Source organism: Corythoichthys intestinalis, chromosome 3 (assembly GCF_030265065.1).
Source record: "Corythoichthys intestinalis isolate RoL2023-P3 chromosome 3, ASM3026506v1, whole genome shotgun sequence".
In the NCBI taxonomy this organism is placed as follows: domain Eukaryota; kingdom Metazoa; phylum Chordata; class Actinopteri; order Syngnathiformes; family Syngnathidae; genus Corythoichthys; species Corythoichthys intestinalis.
In genome coordinates, this window is record NC_080397.1 from 13,386,671 (window position 1) to 13,407,802 (window position 21,132).

At 41.3% G+C, this 21,132-nt stretch overlaps 1 protein-coding gene across 3 annotated transcripts in view; it reads left to right on the top strand.

The window, feature by feature from the left end:
- Positions 1-1,889: 1,889 nt before the first annotated feature.
- Positions 1,890-21,132, top strand: part of LOC130913862 (multiple C2 and transmembrane domain-containing protein 1) — a 266,167-nt gene continuing 246,924 nt past the window's right edge. For all 3 annotated transcript variants that reach the window (XM_057832765.1, XM_057832766.1, XM_057832767.1), the window contains exon 1: positions 1,890-2,519. In XM_057832765.1, coding sequence (XP_057688748.1) covers positions 2,001-2,519 — 519 coding nt within the window. In that variant the 5' untranslated portion in view covers positions 1,890-2,000. The remainder of the gene's footprint in view (positions 2,520-21,132) is intronic.

Consider the following 21,132-nt stretch of genomic DNA (forward strand, 5'->3'; position numbering starts at 1 on the left):
GGCATTGTCTTTCAGCGGACAAAGAGGTACGCCATTTTGATATTTTTAAGTTATTTTTTAGCGTGACATTGTGCCGTGCCGCTTCTGTTTGACAATGAATGACCTGAAAAGAATTAAAATGGTACCTGACTGCCACCGTTACTTTTTCTGTTGTTAAAAAAACAGCTTTAGTAGGGGGGAAGCGTAAATAAATTAAAGAATTAAGATTTGTTATCAATGAAAACATTAGAAGTGTTCGCTGGCTGTCACTGACACAAAACTAACAATATAAATTTACCCCCAAGAACGGTCAGAGACGTAGGACAACCGGAGGATATAATATATAAGAAAGACAGGGCTAGTGGTAAAGGATAGCTTGTTGAAACAGGAGAATGTCATTATCAGTCGCGTAAGAAAAAGCTAAAAGGTAAAAAAGCTAAGGCTATGATAAGGTCGGCTCGTTTTTTTTGTCTTTTTCCGCCCTCGACACTCAAGCCATCTCTTTAACTGAACATTTTTATGTTCTTCCACATCTTTGCCAGTGAAATTGGCACCAGGGACATCATTTTCAGAGAGAATTTGTAGTTTTAGCTCTGTAAACATCTCCTTCGTACACGATTTCCATTCATTTCCTATTGGGGACAAACAGTGGCGTGTTCTCCCTTAGCAACAGTAGCTAACGCCATGAATATTATTGAGCGGAAGTGACGTGTTGCTTGCGGTACGCCATTAAAGTGGCGTTGTAATGGTTTGCTTTGAAAGTGTTTTGCATTTTGTTTTATTAATTTGGTGGATACACTGCCCTCTCCTAACAACAGGGAATATGACATAACTCATTTGACATGGCTGAATCTAGCTGCTCCCTGTTAAGACCAACATAAGCTAAGTTTTTGTTTGAGATGATGTTTTTTTTAAATGCATTCATAATTTAGTTAATAGTTATATTTAGCCTTTGGGGGGGGGGGGGGGGGACACGTGTTTGTTAAGAACATTGTTGGAAAAAAACCCCCAGCATTTTATAGCATTAAGCTAGCGGACTTTTGCGATATAAGTTAAGCAATTGTTTTTTTGTTGTATTTAGATCCTTATTCATTTATTTTTTTCATACTGTTTTAGGCTCAGCTCAGGTATTTTAATTTTTTTTGTTCCTTATCCAATTACTCGATTATTTGAACTAACAAGTTCATCGATTAATCGACTACTAAAATAACCGATAGCTGAAGCTCTAATTTTGACCATACTTTTTATTTATCAAAAAGTGTGAAAAAAGAAATACAAAAGAAAGAGAAAATAGAAGGAAGAAATTTATTTAAAAACAAAAACAAAAAACAAGCAAACTCCTGTTTTCTTTCAAATGTATGTACATTGAAAAAAAAATACACCGAAGAATAAATTACATATTTTAAAAACATGAGGATTTGCACCATTTTTGTGTCAACATTGTATCTAAATAATTCCTCAACCATCAAAAGTTTCATTTGATAATCGATTAACTGTCGATTAATGGTGGCAGCCCAAGTTGGGTAGGCGATGAGGCAGTCAAGAAAAATGAGTTCACGTGGTGTATAGTATATTAACTACAATGGAATTATGTATTCTGATTCCCCCCATGTTCAATGAAGTTGCTTCTGCGGTTCAAAACTCTTTGGCTGCCTTTGACTGCGATAGACGTCCAACACCCCCTCTCAGTCAAAATGGATTTGACGTCTATCAACGTAAATGGCAGTAAAACATGATCCTTCACTTTCAAATTTGGGTGCCCAAACTTCTGCTAATACTTGAATGGAAGACCAATGAGCTGTTTTTAGTACAATGTGTTAGATAGTAACAGCGTGTTGCTATTATGCAACGTACTATACGCTGACTCCATCACCATCATCATCGTCATTCTCCTCCTCCTCATCCTCGTTTGTTGGTCCTAACCAGATCAGCAGTTGAAGTGCACGCTGCGAGTGCTCACGCACGCACATTCACACATACACCAACGCTTCTTCAGGCTGGGTGGTTGCTGCACGGGCACCATGGAGCAAAAAGCAGCCAAGGATGAAGGCACGTCCAGGGGACAAGAGTCCTACCAGCGGCGCATGTGGAAGACTTTCCAGGAGAAAACCAAGCCGTGGCTCAGTCCCAAACTGGGCTCCGAGCGTCGCGCTAGCGGCGGAGCGGAAGGGACCAAGAAAGAATCCGGCTTGTGGATGTTCAAGAGGAAAAAGAAACACTTGGACCGAGTTTTTTCGTCCTCGCAGCCCAATCTGCGCTGCTCATCTCCGTCCGGGGACAAGTGCGGTGGCGGCAGCGGCGACGCGGCGGCCGGGACCAGCCGAGGAGGAGCCGAGGGGCTGCTGCACCATCTCGGCGCGGCATCCGGGAGCAAGCCCGAGCTGGCAGCCCACGGAAGCCCGAAGATCCACGTCTCGGAGCTCATCGCGTCCCAGCAGAAGAGCTCCTCGCTCGGATCGGCGTGTTTCGAGAAGCTAGTGGTGGATCCGGCCGTCGTTCTGGAGGAAGCCGGGAAGCTGCGGAACAAGCCGAGTGATCCTGTCAGTACAACTCCATTACTTAGCCAACACTCTGCACGTGATATTTCAAACAGCATCATTCATATTGCATTTGACCTGAATATACAATTACACATTTCGCCATGATGCAACGTGCTCACTGAATGCATCGTTTACTCTGTTCCTATAGCTACTGTATAATGTTGTATGGGCCTTATGACTGCAATGTCAGTGACACAAATACAGTACTCTTCAGCTACATGATAGGGCCAACTGATGCAGTGCAGCATGCTATCTTCTATACCAAAGGTGTCAAACTCATTTAAGTGGAAAGAATGGTTAGGGGGTGTGACAACATATCAATAAGGAGATTTATCGCAATGCTTTGTATCCCAATAGTTTATCGAAATGCTCCTGATAAGAATCCATCCGTCTGTCTGTCAATACATACTGTATATCGTACTGACGACACCTCAGGAAATCCTTTTTGGTAGTATCAAATTCCTAATTAATGTACGAAAATAACAGATAAAAATGCTTAGTTTGTTTTTACAGAATGTAAACTAAAACTCTCCGCAACATTACATGAGTATTTGTCAAGCAAATAATATACAAAAGGGTCACCAAATACAGTGTTTGACACAATTAGTTTTTCTCTTCGGTTATATTTAGTTGTGTTGGATAAACTTTTTTTTTTCCTTTTTCTTTTTTAAGAATCAAATCATTGACAGAACAGGTGAAGGCAACTTGTCTCAGCAGATGAATGATTACAGTGTTTTTTGGACTATAAATCGCAACCGAGTATATGTTGCACCGTCCAAAGAATATACAATGAAGATGAAAAAAAACATACACTGTACATAAGTCACATTTTGGTGAGGGGGTCAATTTTTTAATGTATCCGAAAGCAAGAACACACATTATACCGGTAATAATAATAAAATGGAGAACAACAGGGTAAATAGGCATCTGTCAGTGCAACATATTAACATTTTTTCCAGATAACTATGTCCTAAAAAACAAAATGACAGGCTGTTGGGGGTCAGAGTGAAAAAAAACATATATAGGTCACAATTGTGTATAAGCCGCAGTTACAGCCAAACTGTGAGAAAAGTGCAATTTATAGTCGGGGAAATATGGTAATCCCAATTAGACACTGTCAATCACTACTGAATGTAAGAAAAAAAAAAAATTGCAGTTTTGCTTGACTTATTGTCAGATCAAGTTCGCTATCATGTGGGTCTTACCCATACCGGTTACTACACGATACTTTTAAAAACGTTTCCAGATGTTTCCAACAAAAACAACAACGAAAAAATGCTACCCTTTCATTTCAGCGTTAAATTGAATACAATTTAGAGGAAATCTTTCAAAATTATAAATACAAGTGACTAGGCATGTGCCGTTAACCAGTTTCAAGGTATACCGTGGTATAAAAACGTCACGGTTTCAAAACCACAAAAATTTTCCGTCATACCGTTCCTAAGGTATTAGCTATCTTTATGTACCATAACTGCAGGGAGAAATCCCTCGCTTGCAGCTGAAAGGCTTAACCCTTCTCCACTAGTTGTTGCTCAGTGTCAGTGAGTCAGCTGTGCTACAAAATGGCTGGAGGAGGTGAAACTCCTGAACTTTTTCTCCCCATCGAAGAAAGGAAATCGCTGGAATGGGAATACTTCGGCTACAGAAAAATTACAGACGGCCGCGGTTTAGAGGACGAGGGCCAACCGACCTGTAAAACATTGTTTGTGGAGGGTGGCTGCTGAGGAGGCAATACCTCTAATATGATTTCGCATTTATACAAAATTAAAGGTTAGTAAACACTATCATGTACGTTTTCCACCAGCTATGAGTTAACTCCAGCGTGTTTAGTGTATCTAGCGGTGGTAAAACATGTGTTTTTTTTTCTCTATGGCAACTGTCTGTGTTGAGAAAGAAAGTGTGTATGTGTATAATGCAAACATGATACGAGTCATACACATGTGCCTTTTATGGAAAATAATTCAATTATTTTTGTTCTGATGGTAATAATGTTGAGCTGTGGCTGTTGCCAGGTACACCAGACTCACCGCTGTTCCAGCTATTGAGTCTGGCCACCATTCAGCGGATACAATTTCCAGGGCGGAGCAAGCCACAGCAAACAGACAGAGGAGTGGACCAATCAGTGACGGGCAGACGTGGCGTTAGTAAAATGACGAGGGCAGGACGAGGGACTTGCGCGCGGAAGTAAACATACGAAGAGAGCGGAGTTTATTCAACATGGCTAGCGCGAGACAGACTGTTGTCAATGACTTGTGTCGATGTGTTTTTGGTAATTTAAAACAGATTTTACCGTGGATTGGAACATATTCTCGGCTCTCCTGTTCACCATCTGTGTTGTTGTGGAGACGACTTTCGACGCGCAAGAGTGACGTTGCTCGTTAAGAACACGTCACGCAAATAAACGAATCTGATTTGTCGATTGATTTTGTACCTGCTCGAGAGGCCGTTAATGGGCTGGTTCCCAGACTTTTCTCTCAGTGTTTGAAAAATATAGGGAGAACAGTCTGGCCGTGCCAGGCAACTGTGGCTGTGGGCTCACGCTCACCTAAAAGACTGCATATATTTTATTTTTATTTAGAATATATATATGTAGAGCTGTAATTGCAATACCGTGATACAGTGAAACTGATATTTTTGCTTAAGGTTATCATACTGTCAGAATGTCATACCGGCACATGCCTACAAGTGACATTATATTAATATTCTTTCATGCATTCATCTTCTGAACTGCGTATTCTCACGAAGGTCACGGAGGCAGGGTATGCTGGTTGCCAGCAGTGATCTCTCACTTATCACTGTTAAATGGTACCAGGACCAACTACTTAAAGTGAAACAACGCGAACTAGTGACACCCCTCCATTTTTAACATACATTTTTGTGTATCTATGTATAGAATATCAATAAGTGTGTATTAAATCCATGTTATCATTAGAATATTAAACAATAATTTGAAACGCAAACAAAATATTAATGATATAAATACCATACATAAAATAATGTACAAATACTATAAACAATACGTTCTGTACATTCATGCTCTCACTCTCATATGATACGTGCGCGTGTGTAAGTGTACGTACATATTCAGATGTAAATAAAGTGTACATAAATGTTTTTAGAGCTCTTATATTCTTATAAGAATATACTTTTGACAAGATATCCTCGATGCATTGAGGGCGCCAAAGTTGAGCTGCGAAGTAGATCACTGTAATAATAAATCAATATAAAAAATATACTGTACTGTATATACAGTGCCTTGCAAAAGTATTCGGCCCCCTTGAATCTTGCAACCTTTTGCCACATTTCAGGCTTCAAACATAAAGATATGAAATTTAATTTTTTTGTCAAGAATCAACAACAAGTGGGACAGAATCGTGAAGTGGAACAACATTTATTGGATAATTTAAACTTTTTTAACCAATAAAAAACTGAAAAGTGGGGCGTGCAATATTATTCGGCCCCTTTACTTTCAGTGCAGCAAACTCACTCCAGAAGTTCAGTGAGGATCTCTGAATGATCCAATGTTGTCCTAAATGACCGATGATGATAAATAGAATCCACTTGTGTGTAATCAAGTCTCCGTATAAATGCACCTGCTCTGTGATAGTCTCAGGGTTCTGTTTAAAGTGCAGAGAGCATTATGAAAACCAAGAAACACACCATGCAGGTCCGAGATACTGTTGTGGAGAAGTTTAAAGCCGGATTTGGATACAAAAAGATTTCCCAAGCTTTAAACATCTCAAGGAGCACTGTGCAAGCCATCATATTGAAATGGAAGGAGCATCAGACCACTGCAAATCTACCAAGACCCGGCCGTCCTTCCAAACTTTCTTCTCAAACAAGGAGAAAACTGATCAGAGATGCAGCCAAGAGGCCCATGATCACTCTGGATGAACTGCAGAGATCTACAGCTGAGGTGGGAGAGTCTGTCCATAGGACAACAATCAGTCGTACACTGCACAAATCTGGCCTTTATGGAAGAGTGGCAAGAAGAAAGCCATTTCTCAAAGATATCCATAAAAAGTCTCGTTTAAAGTTTGCCACAAGCCACCTGGGAGACACACCAAACATGTGGAAGAAGGTGCTCTGCTCAGATGAAACCAAAATTGAACTTTTTGGCCACAATGCAAAACGATATGTTTGGCGTAAAAGCAACACAGCTCATCACCCTGAACACACCATCCCCACTGTCAAACATGGTGGTGGCAGCATCATGGTTTGGGCCTGCTTTTCTTCAGCAGGGACAGGGAAGATGATTAAAATTGACGGGAAGATGGATGCAGCCAAATACAGGAACATTCTGGAAGAAAACCTGTTGGTATCTGCACAAGACCTGAGACTGGGACGGAGATTTATCTTCCAACAGGACAATGATCCAAAACATAAAGCCAAATCTACAATGGAATGGTTCAGAAATAAACGTATCCAGGTGTTAGAATGGCCAAGTCAAAGTCCAGACCTGAATCCAATCGAGAATCTGTGGAAAGAGCTGAAGACTGCTGTTCACAAACACTCTCCATCCAACCTCACTGAGCTCGAGCTGTTTTGCAAGGAAGAATGGGCAAGAATGTCAGTCTCTCGATGTGCAAAACTGATAGAAACATACCCCAAGCGACTTGCAGCTGTAATTGGAGCAAAAGGTGGCGCTACAAAGTATTAACGCAAGGGGGCCGAATAATATTGCACGCCCCACTTTTCAGTTTTTTATTCGTTAAAAAAGTTTCAATTATCCAATAAATTTTGTTCCACTTCACGATTGTGTCCCACTTGTTGTTGATTCTTGACAAAAAATTAAAATTTTATATCTTTATGTTTGAAGCCTGAAATGTGGCGAAAGGTTGCAAGGTTCAAGGGGGCCGAATACTTTTGCAAGGCACTGTACATAATGTAATTTTTGTGTGCGTTGGCTGCCTGACTCTGTCGCTCATGAATAGCGCCACTGACGCCACGCCTTTTTACGGATGGCATGGTAAAAACAAACAAATAAGCAAATTAAATCAGGCACCATTTTTGTTCAGTTTGGTTACCACCGGTTGCTCTAGAACCGGTACTAAATTGAAAACGGCTTTCGGTACCCAACCCTCAGAGGTGTAAAACTACACTGCATTGTGCTCAGAACTGACTGTCCAATCACTTAACTCTCGCATTGTCAGATCATTTCTCTCTTTTTGCCATTGTAAGGCCTTTTTAATCACATCCCTTTGTGTGCCAACATCATCCAGATAGCTTTCCAAAAGTGATTTAACAATTAAGTACACTTCTCACTCCATACTGGAGTTTGTGCCACCTTTAAATCTCTCTTTAGCTGCATCCACTCAACTGAAGAGGGCTTGACTCACATTGATCTTGCAGCATCATTACTGCGCATGCCAGTTGAGTTAAATTATACATCATGCTCTCACTGGCTCGTGTCTGCCTTTTTTATGACATTGCATTAATATTGAAGAAGTTGGCAACGTGTAGGAGTGTGTTTGTGGTCAATAGTCACACGATTGAGACGTATGGAAAGGAGCTTAGCATATTTTGTGCTCCAGTTAGCGAACGGAAGACAAGACACGTGCTGATCATTGATAAGGTGAGGTTAATTCCATGGTCATAAAACATGAAAATTGAACAGGTGTAATACTCTCACTTGACCTTTTATATGTGGCACTTTTCTTCCCAATGAGAAAATCTTAAGACCACATTTAACTATAACCCCTAAGTCTCTGAAAAATATACAGTGGGGTAAAAAAGTATTTAGTCAGCCACCAATTGTGCAAATTCTCCCACTTAAAAAGATAAGAGAGGGCTGTAATTGTCATTGTAGGTATACCTCAACCATGAAAGACAGAATGAGAAAAAAAAAATCCAGAAGATCACTTTGTCCGATTTCTAAAGAATTTATTTGCAAATTATGGATGAAAACAAGTATTTGGTCGCCTACGAACAAGCAAAATTTCTGGCTCTCACAGAGCTGTAATTTCTTTAAGAGGCTCCTCTATCCTCTCCACTCGTTACCTGTATTAATGGCACGTTTTTTAACTTATTCTCAGTATAAAAGACACCTGTCTACAACTTCAAACAGTGACACTCCAAACCCCACTATGGCCAAGACCAAAGAGCTGTCAAAGGACACATGAAACAAAACTGTAGACCTGCACCTGGGTGGGAAGACTAAATCTGCAATAGGTCAGCAGCATGGTGTGAAGAAATGAACTGTGGGTGCAATTATTAGAAATTGTAAAATATACAAGACCACTGATAATCTCCCTCGCTCTTGAGTTCCATGTAAGATCTCACCCTGTGGGGTCAAAATGATTACAAGAACAGTGACCAAAATTCCCAGAACCGCATGGGGCGACGTCGTGAATGACCTGCAGAGAGCTGGGACCAAAGTAACAAAGGCTACTATCAGTAATACACTACGCCACCAAGGACTGAAATCCTGCAGTGCTAGACGTGTTCCTCTGCTTAAGTCAGTATACGGCCAGGCCCATCTGAAGCTTGCTAGAGAGCATTTGGATGATCCAGAAAAGGACTGGGAGAATGTCATATTGCCAGATGAAACCAAAAATGTAACTTTTTGGTGGAAACGCTTCTTGTGCTTGGAGGAGAAAGAATGCATCCAAAGAACACCTTATCTACTGTGAAGCAAGGGGGTGGAAACATAATGCTTTATGGCTGTTTTACTGCAAAGGGACCTGGATGCCCGATCTGTATAAAATAAAGGATAAATGGGGCCAGGTATCGAAAGATTTTGCGTGAAAACCTCCTTCCACCAGCAAAGGAAATGGGGCCAGGTATCGAAAGATTTTGCATGAAAACCTCCTTCCACCAGCAAAGGCATTGAAGACACGGCTGTGTCTTTCAGCATGACAATAATCCCAAACACACAGCCAGGGCAACAAAGGAATGGCTTCGTAAAAAACATTTCAAGGTCCTGTGGCCTATACTACGAACCGAGTTCAACCTCCCCATAAGTAATCCAGTTTACCATCGGGTAACCGGAGTTGACAAAACCTGGTTGTCTAGATTGTGGTCAATCGGTACTACGACGCTGATTATGAGGTTGATTAGTCGAACCTGTGTCAGCCCAGTCAGAGTTACTGCGCGTTCACATAAAAGGGGGCGGTGACCAGAGTCAAACACTACTTGTGACGATGGCACGGGCACCTTACTTCACGGAGGAGGAATGCGCGATGATCATGCGGAATAATGAGGAATTAAAATCCACCCTCACCGCGAAATCCAACACCGCTTCGGCGAGTAGAGCGCAACGGGTCTGTTGACAGCGAATTTACAGATCGTGTGATTTGTGAATGCGTCAATATGCCAGTTTACTTATGTCCATGAAAAGAAATAAAGCCTGCTGTCAGGACAATAAAATAAGATTTGGTACATTAACAGTAAGAAATAATTGTCACGCATCACCACACGAAACAGGATGATTGTATGTTTAGTCCCCTTGACTGTACGAATACGTATGTTTTTTTTTTTAGTTTGGGCCTAAAAAATCCAGCCCGACTCGACCCGAGTTCGATCAATAAACTTGATTTGCAGGCCCGAGCCCGACAAAAAAAAAAAAAAAAAAAAAAAATTATGTTATAATTGTGAGGACTCAGGAGAAGAAGGAAATGCGGGGATGCCATGCGTTGTTGCGTAAATAAAAGCCCGTCTTTTGTAACGATTTTTCACAGTTAAACAAGACTGTAAGATGCATATTCAATAAACATGTATATCTTTTATATTTGTGCGTCTGTCCTATCAGTGGATTTGACATTTAATTTAATCTCCTCGAGTTGGCAGAAAAAAAAGTTTTTTCAATGTTTAAATAGTCTACATATTTCTATGATTATTATAAATGCATCAATTTGAAGCGTTTCCATACCCCACTCCGAATCGCACGGCATACAGTGTTCTTACGCAGATATTCAGCATCACCGATGGAATACATATATTGTCCCTGGCGAAAGAGCGCACGGACAGGCACACACAATCTGCGCGGTTGTGAGGGCCTGACTCGGCGGGTTACATTAGTGACGTCTGCCTAGATCAGTTGGCACAGGTAAAGAATTCCCTCAGCTGAAAATCTTTATCTTTCATGGAGAACATCTTCCGGGTACGCCAGCGGATTCTGGCGGTCCCGAAATACCCGTGCCCTCCGGAGAGAGCCCCTCACAATCCGCGTGCCAATGTCGTATGGGTCGTCCAAGTACGCTGTCATTGTCAGGAGGACACATCCGCGGAGGAGTGCTGTTTAAATAGAGCGTGGTTAATTGGAATCCTGATGTTAAGCAAGATCTAACTCTGACACGACCAGGTTTGGCGTGTGGCGTGTGTTGCCATGGCAACACTTCTCGGTTCCAACATATCCACCTTTCGTAGTCTCGCATAGCCGCGAACTTACGTCGCACGTGATAAAGTTACTCTCGAAGTTACCCTGCTAAGCCAGAAAACCGGCTTCGTAGTATAGGCCACTGGAGTGGCCTAGCCAGTCTCCAGATCTCAAGTCCATGAAAGTCCGTGTTACCCAACGACAGCCCCAAAACATCACTGCTCTAGGGGAGATATGCATGGAGGAATTGGCCAAAATACCAGCAACAGTGAGTGAAAAGCTTTGAAGATTTACAGAAAACGATTGGCCTCCATTTTTGCCAACAAAGGGTACATAACAAAGTATTGAGATGAACTTTTGGTATTGACCAAATACTTATTTTCCACCATGATTTGCAAATAAATTCTTTAAAAATCAAACAATGTGATTTTCTGTTTTTCTTTTTTTTTCCCCACGTTCTGTCTGTCATGGTTGAGGTTTACCCATGTTGACAATGACAGGCTTCGCTAATATTTTCAAGCGAGAGAACTTGCACAATTAGTGGTTGACTAAATACTTATTTGCCCCACTGTAAGTATAATGAAGTATTATACTCATTCCCTGTTTATCCAAGAGTATAAATTGTGATGTTAAGGGGAATATGCTAATCTGAACAGAAACATGCTAAATTAAAAAAAATATATACAGTATATCATACAAAGAATGTACTTAATGAAAAGAGTATTGACAATGCAGTTACATGGATCATTTTTTTCTGACTATAATTCGCACCAGCCAAAAAATGTGCAATGAAAAGGAAAAAAATATTTAAGTCGCACCAGAGTATAAGTCACATTATGGGGGAAATTTATTTGATTAATTCCAACACCAAGAACTGACATGCCATCATGCAATTTAAATAAAAATAGAATAGAGAACAACTGGCTGAATAAGTGTATTTTATGCTAAAGTTTGATTTTCTTTTCGGTGCCATTTTGTTCAGCCCTTCTCAGTAGTTTTAATAAGTTACCATCAATATTAAAACACAGGCCTTCAGCGCCCTCTTGCGGTTTAGTGGGAAAATAACATGTGAAGTGATATAATAATGTGTTAATATTTTCACACATAAGTCGCTCTAGAGTATAAGTCGCACCCCCGGCCAAAATATGAAAACCACTCCGAATCAGAGGTTGCGCTAGACATTTTCGTTGTCTGTCATTTTGACTGATAGGGTCATAAAAATCCGGTCATAGTCTATTTTTACCCGTCACTTAAATTTTTTAAATGATAATGATGACATATTCAATAGTATTTAGTTTTCATTCATCTTTAATTAATATTGTAACACTTGCTTGGCGGCGAAAAATTAGACATGGAAGTCGTGGTATTTTTCTCCCTTTTTACTCTGCTTACCAACAACTCCGCCCCCAAAGAAAAAGAGGCAACGACATAGACCCCAATCACCAACGTCACACAATGATCTTAATTGTGGTTGTCAGCCCAAAATCTTCTAAATATATATTAAATGCATCTTACCAGATATAAAAAGACTACTACATAGTCTGTGGTGATCGTTTGGTGCCCAGACTTCTTGTCGAATTACAGCAGTCCATCTCGCTCTCATCTTCACCATTTTGATTATTAATATTAACGAGCAGAAAAACACGCCGTAATAGGAGGCATGTACGTAGCGGTAATGTGTAAATATGACGAGCTGACACACAATATGGTGGCTCCGGTCAGGGGAGCGGAGTTGTGACGTCATGTGATTGGGTCATTGGATGACGCGCTGGCACACCGGGTGCACCAATAAGAACCTCGCGCTGATGTGTCAATCACGGTGCCGCCGCCAGACCCCGGTGACGCTACAATATTCTGACAGACGAGCCAACGACGTCATGCATTAAGAGAGACAATAGCTAATATGCTGACTCTCCACCCTGTGGTCTGGAGTGTGAATTGCAACCTGTCAAAATGACGGACGGATTTCAGTTTTTTCCGGTGTAGGTTCACTATCCTCTTCCCCTCACTATCCACTCGCTCTCGCTGTATAAGCTATATAATTGGCCGAGGAAATGCTGTCCCGTGAAATGCCTGTTTAAAAATGTTCCCGTTGTTACTTCTTGCGTTCGCTTAAAAGTGCACATTTAAAAAGGAAAAGCGATGGATGATACTCCACGCAGAGCGTATTATTAACATATGTTAAAGTTGTATAAACATATACGAGAATAAGGAACGTCACTGACAAGCGCAGGCCCCCGCGAGTGGATAGTGAGGGGAATAGGATAGTGCACCTACACCGTCACCGTTTTAAAAAACCGGTCAACGACGGAAAATATCCGGTTAACGCGACCCCTGCTCCGAATAGTCCAAAAAATACGGTAATTGTTAAACAAACCTAGACAACCTTAACGCGATGAGTTCAAATTCGCCTATCACCGTTGATGACCGCAAGGGGCTATTTCATAAATGACATGGAGTGGCTGAGTGGGTAGGAGGAGGTATTAATGCCAAATTTGTAGTGGCAGTTCATTAATGAAGCACATTCCACTTGAACACTTGAGAACATTTCATTATACAGTGTGTGTTCATGAAGTGCCAAACGAAAAGAGCAATTAGCTCTGTGACACCCAACTGAAGTTAATTGTTCCACTTCTCACCTGACCCCCTTCAGAACAACTAGTCCCCCGAAACTGAGGAGTTCAGCGTGAAATACAAAAAAATAAGACAAAAAGTGCAAATTTGTGTGCCATTCTTGGACAGTAAATATAGTAAATTGACTCATTAGTTGTCATCGACGAATATTTTATTTATTTATTATCATATGTATATTTTTTAAAAAACAAAAAAGGACATCAGGGACAGTGCCTCAGGATTGGCAGACCTTGGTGTGGTCCCCCTAGGGCGGGGGTCAGCAACCTGCGACTCTTTAGCGCTGCCTTTGTGGCTCCCTGGTGTTTTTTCAAAATGTTTGAAAATGAAATAAGATGGAGTATGGAAATATACTTTTCGTTTTAATATGATTTCTGTAGGACGACAATGACATAAACATTCTTCTAATTCATTACTATTGCAATGAAGTTAAACTTGAGGCGGCATCATACAACAATATAGTCACGTGGTGCGTCATTCTCTATTGCAGTGGTTTCCAACCCGGTCCTAAAAGGCCCGCTATGGGTTGTGTTTTTTGTTCCTGCCAATCCATCACAGGTAGTTGAACCAATGGGGTTTGTGCTAAAACAAGCAGCACCTGACAAAATCAACTGATTGCACTTGTAAAGCACCAGATTGGCGAAAAAGTGTAGTCATGTTATTTGGTTGGAATGAGATCCTGCACCCATAGCGGGCCTTTGAGGATCGGGTTAGAGACCACTGCTCTATTGGATGCACTGCAGGGGAAATAAACATTTAATCATGAAAGCTCATTATGTATTTGTAGCACTTAGTCATTTTGGTAGAAGGCTAATATAGCTAATATAGATACATACAGCATGTGTTGCCTTCATTATAAGGCTTTCAAATTTTTGCGGCTACAGACATACCTGTATTTGTTTTTTGGGTCCAATATGGCTCTTTCAACATTTTGTGTTGCTGACCCCTACCCTAGGGGGACCGTAGAGTGTGTTCCAAAGATAGAGGGATCACACACTCACACTCAGTCTCCCTGTTAAAGTCTATTCAGCGGAGCGGAGGGTCCGCCGAGAAGTCGAATCTCGGATTCAGGAGGAGCAGTGGGGTTTTCAGCCCGGCCGTGGAAAAGTGGACCAGCTCTACTCCCTCGGCAGGGTCCTCGAGGGTGTATGAGAGTTTGCCCAACTGGTCTACATGTGTTTTGTGGATATGGAGAAGGGGTTTGGCCATGTCCCTCAGGGAGTCCTGTGGGGAATGGTTCAGGAGTATGGGTTACCAAGCCCGTGGTAAGGGCTGTTCAGTTCCTGTACGACGGGTGTTATAGTTTGGTCCGCATTGCCGGCAGTAAGTCGAATTCATTCCCAGTGAAATGTGGACTCCGCCAATGTTGACCATTGTCACTGATTCTGTTCAGCTGAAGTGTTGAGGGGGTCCGGTTTGGTGGCCTCAGCATAGCATCTCTACTTTTTGCAGATGATGTGGTGCTGTTGGCTTCATCAAGCCGTGATCTCAAACTCTCACTGGAGCGGTTCGCATCCGAGTGTGAAACGGTTAGGATGAAGATCAGCACCTCCGAATCTGAGACCATGGTCCTCACTCAGAAAAGGGTAGCGTGGCCTCTTCGGATCGGGGATGAGATCCTACTCCAAGTGGAGGAGTTAATGTATCTTGGGGTCTTGTTCACGAGTGAGGGCAGGAGAGAGCGGGAGATCGACAGTGCAGCATCTGCAGTGATGCAGACTATTCACCAGGCCGTTGTGGTGAAGAAGGAACTTCTTAAGCCTGAGTTATACTCCCGCGTTGCGGTGACGGCGTAGCGACTACGGCGTCATTTGACATTCGATAGTTCTGCGGTGAGGGAACGCGTTGCTCTGTAATTCACCGCCAAGCCACTAGAGGGATGTGGCGTTATGTTTGTACGGTTTTGGGGCATGATTGTTGACTACTTCCGCTAGTCGGAGAAAAAATAAACAATGCAAGATGGAACTCTTGAAAGTAAATATTCTGCTCATCAACACTGAATAAATATTGAACATACAAATGTTGACGGGCAGGCGACGCAGAAGACGGTTTCGAGGCGGTCTGGCCGACTTTTGATGCCGCACAGAGAGTTTTAGACTCGGGTAAAGAGAGCTAGCTGTGGCGGCTAGCTTCAAACTGGCGTCGAGCACTGCGTTCAAGGTCTGCAAAGCCCTCCAGCCAGATTTGTTTGCCGTGTCCTACAACCAGCCAGTGGGAAGCCATAGCAGATTTCTGGCGTCTAGGGAACTTCCCAAACTGCGTTGGGAGGCTTGATTTTAAGGTTATCATAAAAAGCACCGAGGCACTCTCAATCAGTGATGATGTATTGTGTGTGTGAACTGTCTGTTATTCAAAATTAAAGATCAAAACAACTCTTTTGACACCAAATCTGTGCTTTATTCTTCATATACTTGAAACATATGTACACAGTAAATGATGAAGTGCACCAACCAAAAATACGACATAAAGTGATAAAAAGTTGGCAGTTTTTGGCCGACTGTGTCACCGCTTCCTGTGGCCACTCGATTCCGACCACCCACGTCTCGGTGGTTCTTCCTTTTATTTATTTTTTCGATCGCCGACCTTGCCATTTGGCAGTCACAATAATAATTTCTTGACGAGACTTGCTCTTCGATGATACTCCCGTCGGCTTGGTGCATTTTTGCGTGTAGAAAATAATGTTTGATTCTATTCTACAATGGCGGTGTTTTCGCCCGGAAACAACAGTCTGAGCGGACCAATCACAGTCCGTTTTCGCTACGTCACGCGTCTACGCGACGCGAAGGTTACAAAAATCGAGAGGTGCGCGTCAGGCTACGGCGTAGGGTCGTAACTCGACTCTTCCTTGACGGCGTAGGTCTGACGCGGAAGTATAACTCAGGCTTTACCCTCACCTATGGTCGCGAGCTGTGGGTCGTGACGAAAGAGCAAGATCCCGAATACAAGCGGCTGAAATGAGTTTCCTCCGCAGGGTGTCCGGGCTCTCCCTTACAGATAGGGCGAGAAGCTCGGTCATCCGGCAGGGACTCAAGGTCGAGCCAGGCCAGCTGAGGTGGCTCTGGCATCTGGTTTGGATGCCTCGTGGACACCTCCCTGGAGAGGTGTTCCGGGTATGTCCCACCGGAGGGATGACCCAGGACATACTGGAGAGATTATGTCTCTCGGCTGGCCTAGGAACGCCTTGGGATCCCGCCAGAGGAGTTGGTTGAAGTAGGTGGGGAGAGGGAAGTCTCGGCTTTCTTGCTAAAGCTGCTGCCCTCGCGACCCGACCCCAGATTAAGCAATAGATAATGGATGGATAGAAAAAAAGACAAATAAATTCTCTTTTTCATTTATTTTACTTAGTATTAATTTTAAAAATTTCAATTAAACAAAATAGAAGAAAAACAACATTATTTTTTATTTATTTATGTATTTATTAATAAAACTTCTATTCATTACATTTAAAAATATTTTTGAAATAATAAACAATACAGAAATAAAGAGCATATATTCTTTATTATTTTTGAAACTTTTAATTAATTTATTTGAGTTTTATTCATTTATTAAAAAAATAAACCAAAAAACTGAATGATATTGTTTCAGTGCCATTGACAGTGATTGACGTCCAATCCATTTGGTCCAAGTGGATTCGACATCTATTGCCGTATAATGGCAGTGAATGTATCAATAAAATGTGCATGGAATGTATTCAGTGGGCAGTGGTGTGTGTGTTGCATGGCTTGAGAAGTGAACAGTAATGGTATAAATCCTCTTAATGTCCGCATCTGCCAGTCGCTCGTGGCCTCCTTCTAGAAATTTCCCTGTGGTTTCTCTCAAATTAGGACTCATTGCGGCCTGTGAGACTGTCAGTTGTTGCTGACACACATGATTGGTGTTGACCGCAATGCTGTCTGGGTAAAATTGATTCTGCCAAGACAATCAAGTTAAATGCATGCGGAACACCATTTTGAAAAGATGGTTTAGCGTTTGTGGTGCGGTGAATGGTTTTCCTCCCACACGTGGCTTTTTCTTGCCACTGAAAATCATTAAGTAACATGCAAAGAAATTGTTTACCTTGTCCAACATCATGCAGCAATTGGGAGTCAAAAACACGTTTTGATAGGTGAAACTTTTTCAAGTGCAGTCAAATATTAATTCTAGGTAGTTGAGTTGATCTTCCCAATCCGATCATGTAATCGGAAATCGGGCCGGTTAGGCCATTTTTCAGAGAATCGGAATATGGTGAAAAGGATTGGGTTTTTAATTTAAAAAATAAAAATAGAAAATAAGGGATAAAAAGTAACAGAATAACCCAGAAAAATAATGGCATCGCCAAAAGAACAAAAAAAAGTTTAATACTCTGCAACACTCCTGGAAAAAGCGGAAGAGGAAATACTGTTAACCGTACAGTACTGTAACATGTTTGGAACTTTTGTTCCAAAGAAAGTCCTTTTTTATTTTGGTATCAGATCGAGACTCAGCATCTGCAGATTCTCAGAATCAGGTGACTCAGACTCGGGTGCAAAAATATGCGATCGGGGCATCTCTAGTTGACTGTCATAGAGGTTGGGCTGGATTGTGAAAAATCTGATCTATGTCACATTTGGGCAAAAAAAATCTGAATTGTGAAGTGTCATTGTACCTTAATGGCTGTCATGCTTCTGTGTCGGGGCAACGCTGTAGCTACGCCATTGACAGTGTACCCTGCTTGGACACTACGAGGAATCATGGCGCGCGGCTCCCAAAAATCCTGTCTACGCGTTGTGGTGACGCGATGCTACGTGAACGACAAGGACAGTGATTGGTCCACACAAAACATAATTTCCATGATTGCTATTTCCGGTCAACGTAGATACCAGCAACAATCCTGCCATTTTTCAAACTGTTGTTGTAATGAAATAGAAATGGAGCAGGTCGAGGAAATAATCATAGAGGAAGAAAGGAAATATAACCATATTTGCAATTCTTCCTCGAAAGACTACAAGGACTGCTAAATGGCAAACAATTCATGGTGAGAAATCGTTGAAAACACTGGGTTGGAGGTTGCAGACGGTATGAAAAAGTGCAAGAACCTTCCTGCATTTCAACAATTGGAGTAAAAACAATTCTTTTTCGATCTCGATGAGCTCCAGCTCGAGAAACAGCTGCTCCGACTCGGATATTGATAAAACCAAGGAGTGCTATGTGAAGCCCTGCGAAAGCCTTCGAAACCAAACAAAGCTAAGGGCTACACCCCCCTAGTGACTGGGTGGCGCACTACAGCGCAATGTATCAGGTAGTTCCAGGCAAGTCCCTAAAGCTCCGCGTGTCTGACTGGAGTGAGGCAGGGGTGGAGCGAGAAGGCTGTTTTAGTTTAATTTTTTTTGTCGTCACAGTAGTCGTGTTCCGTGCTTTCGGTTGCAAATAAACCATTGATAACCAAACTGTCCATCCAACTCTTAGCAGTATGTCCATCCACTAGTTATTATTACATAAAGTATTTTGACGTCAATTTAGACTTTAACGGTGAAATCCAACTTATCTACTTTGGGGACGCCCTGTACAAACATAGTCATGACACACCAGGGACCTCCTGGACAAGACTGGTCTGTCTGGGGGAAGCTGATTGGATGACCAGAAAGAGCAAGGTGGACAACTTTAATAAGAAGAAAATGCCAAGAAACCCAGAAATACAAAAAACAAAAAAGCTCGGAACAAAAAAATAAATCGGAAAACAATGAAAATATTAGAAAACAGAGCATGTTTTATGATCTTTGCTGTCAGACAAAAGTTTGTAAATGTCTGTTTGTCTGACTTTGAACAAACTCATCTCCAACACTCAATCTTGTCTTTCCTCATCCTGGGAAGTCATAGAAGAGATCTTGTTCTTGACCTCGGCTGGCCTAAAAATATATTATGTCCTGGTCCACCAATTTACCTTGAGGGATCATCTTTATTCCATTGTCTCCCTGATTTACTTCCAGTGATCCCATCATTAGCCTGTCTGCATTCCAAGAACCTGCTAAGGACACATGTAAAATGCATCTCGGTGGTTATCTGCGCGAGCACTTAACTCTGACCTTCTGTTTGTCCTACGTCACTGTCGTCCTTAGAAAACGAACAGGCAGCCAGACTTTCAATATTGTGACTGTATGTACCAAGGGTATTTCTGGACCTCTTTTGTCACATCGCTGTCAAACGGAGACAATATAACATTAGATACGCTGAGATAGGCCAGTCGGGTTAACGAAAATGCAGATACAGATCAATGAGTGAAGAGATGATGCCCTCCCTCATGGAGCAATCATTTCAGAACAAAAGCAGAACATCTACTGTAGATATGGAAGATTTGCTTGGGCAACAATGTAATGGTGAAATTTAAACAATTTTCAGTGAGGCTGCAGCTATCGATTATTTAAGTAATTGATTAATCAATTGATTAGTTAGTTCGAATAATCGAGCAATCGGATTATGGACATTTAATGCGTTGCAGAATAAATTTTAGGAGATTTAAAACAAAGAAAGGATTATGCTTGCATAAATATTTATTTTGCCAAAATTGCCCTTTCATGTCACAAGAGCAATAAACGCATTTAATAAAACTAAAATAAAATACATGAGCTTAGTCTCAAACGGTATAAAAAAAAAAAATGCGTATCTAAATACAACAGAGGAACAATTGGCAACTTGCTTAGCAAATGTCTGCTAGCTTGAATGCAACAAAATGCTAAATTTTTTCTTTTTTACAAAGCTCTAATCAAATTGTTCAAAGACATATTCCAAACAAACACTCCTGCCAATATATTTCCAAGCTAAATAATGAATGCATAAACAAATATATTAGCTCGAAAAAAAATCTTAGCTTTTGTTGGTTTTAACAGGGAGTAGCTGGATTCAGTCATATTAAATGAGTTATGTCATAGTCACTGTTGCCACTAGAGGACAGTATATTCACCCAAATGAATAAAACGAAATGCACACTCTTTCAAAACAAACTATTACAATGCCACTCTAATTAAATGAATCCTCGAAACAGCAAAATTTGATTCGAAGGTTTCTTCAAATGAAATTACTTGAGTTAATTGATTAATCATTGCAACACTAATTGTGAATATTGTAACAGGCTTTATTCTGGTAGTTAACCATTTATCCATTTGAACTTGTAGAGGCTTGCTGCAAATAACCACACTGAAATATGATATGACCATTCACTGGCAGCCCACATATTTCAACTAGATCAGATGCCCGTCACCATCAATGGCAGCCAATAAGCTGAGTTGTTAGTAACAATTTCTGATTTGACAAACCAGAGTCCCGAAAAATACAGTCATCATTGAGCCTGTGAGGATGCATTTGAAATATTGGGTTGAGACATCAGTTTCGATATGTTTTAAGTTTCATCGGCCAGCACTACTGTCTCAAAAAGTCTTCACAAAGAAATTAAAATCTGATCGACATTAATAAAAACAAGTTCAAACCGAAATACGACCACCTGGCTCCCAAAATTTCTCATCAGCCCCCAGAGACATGCTAATCACACCCGAAGAACGTGCATACCCTCTAACTTGAAACCCACAGGCAATAATAATCCCACAATTAATTAATCAGCCCTGACACACACACACAAATTAAAATAGAGTTCCAAGATTTAAGATGTATATATCCCTAGAATAAATGTACCAAATTTTATTCTGATCCCTCTAC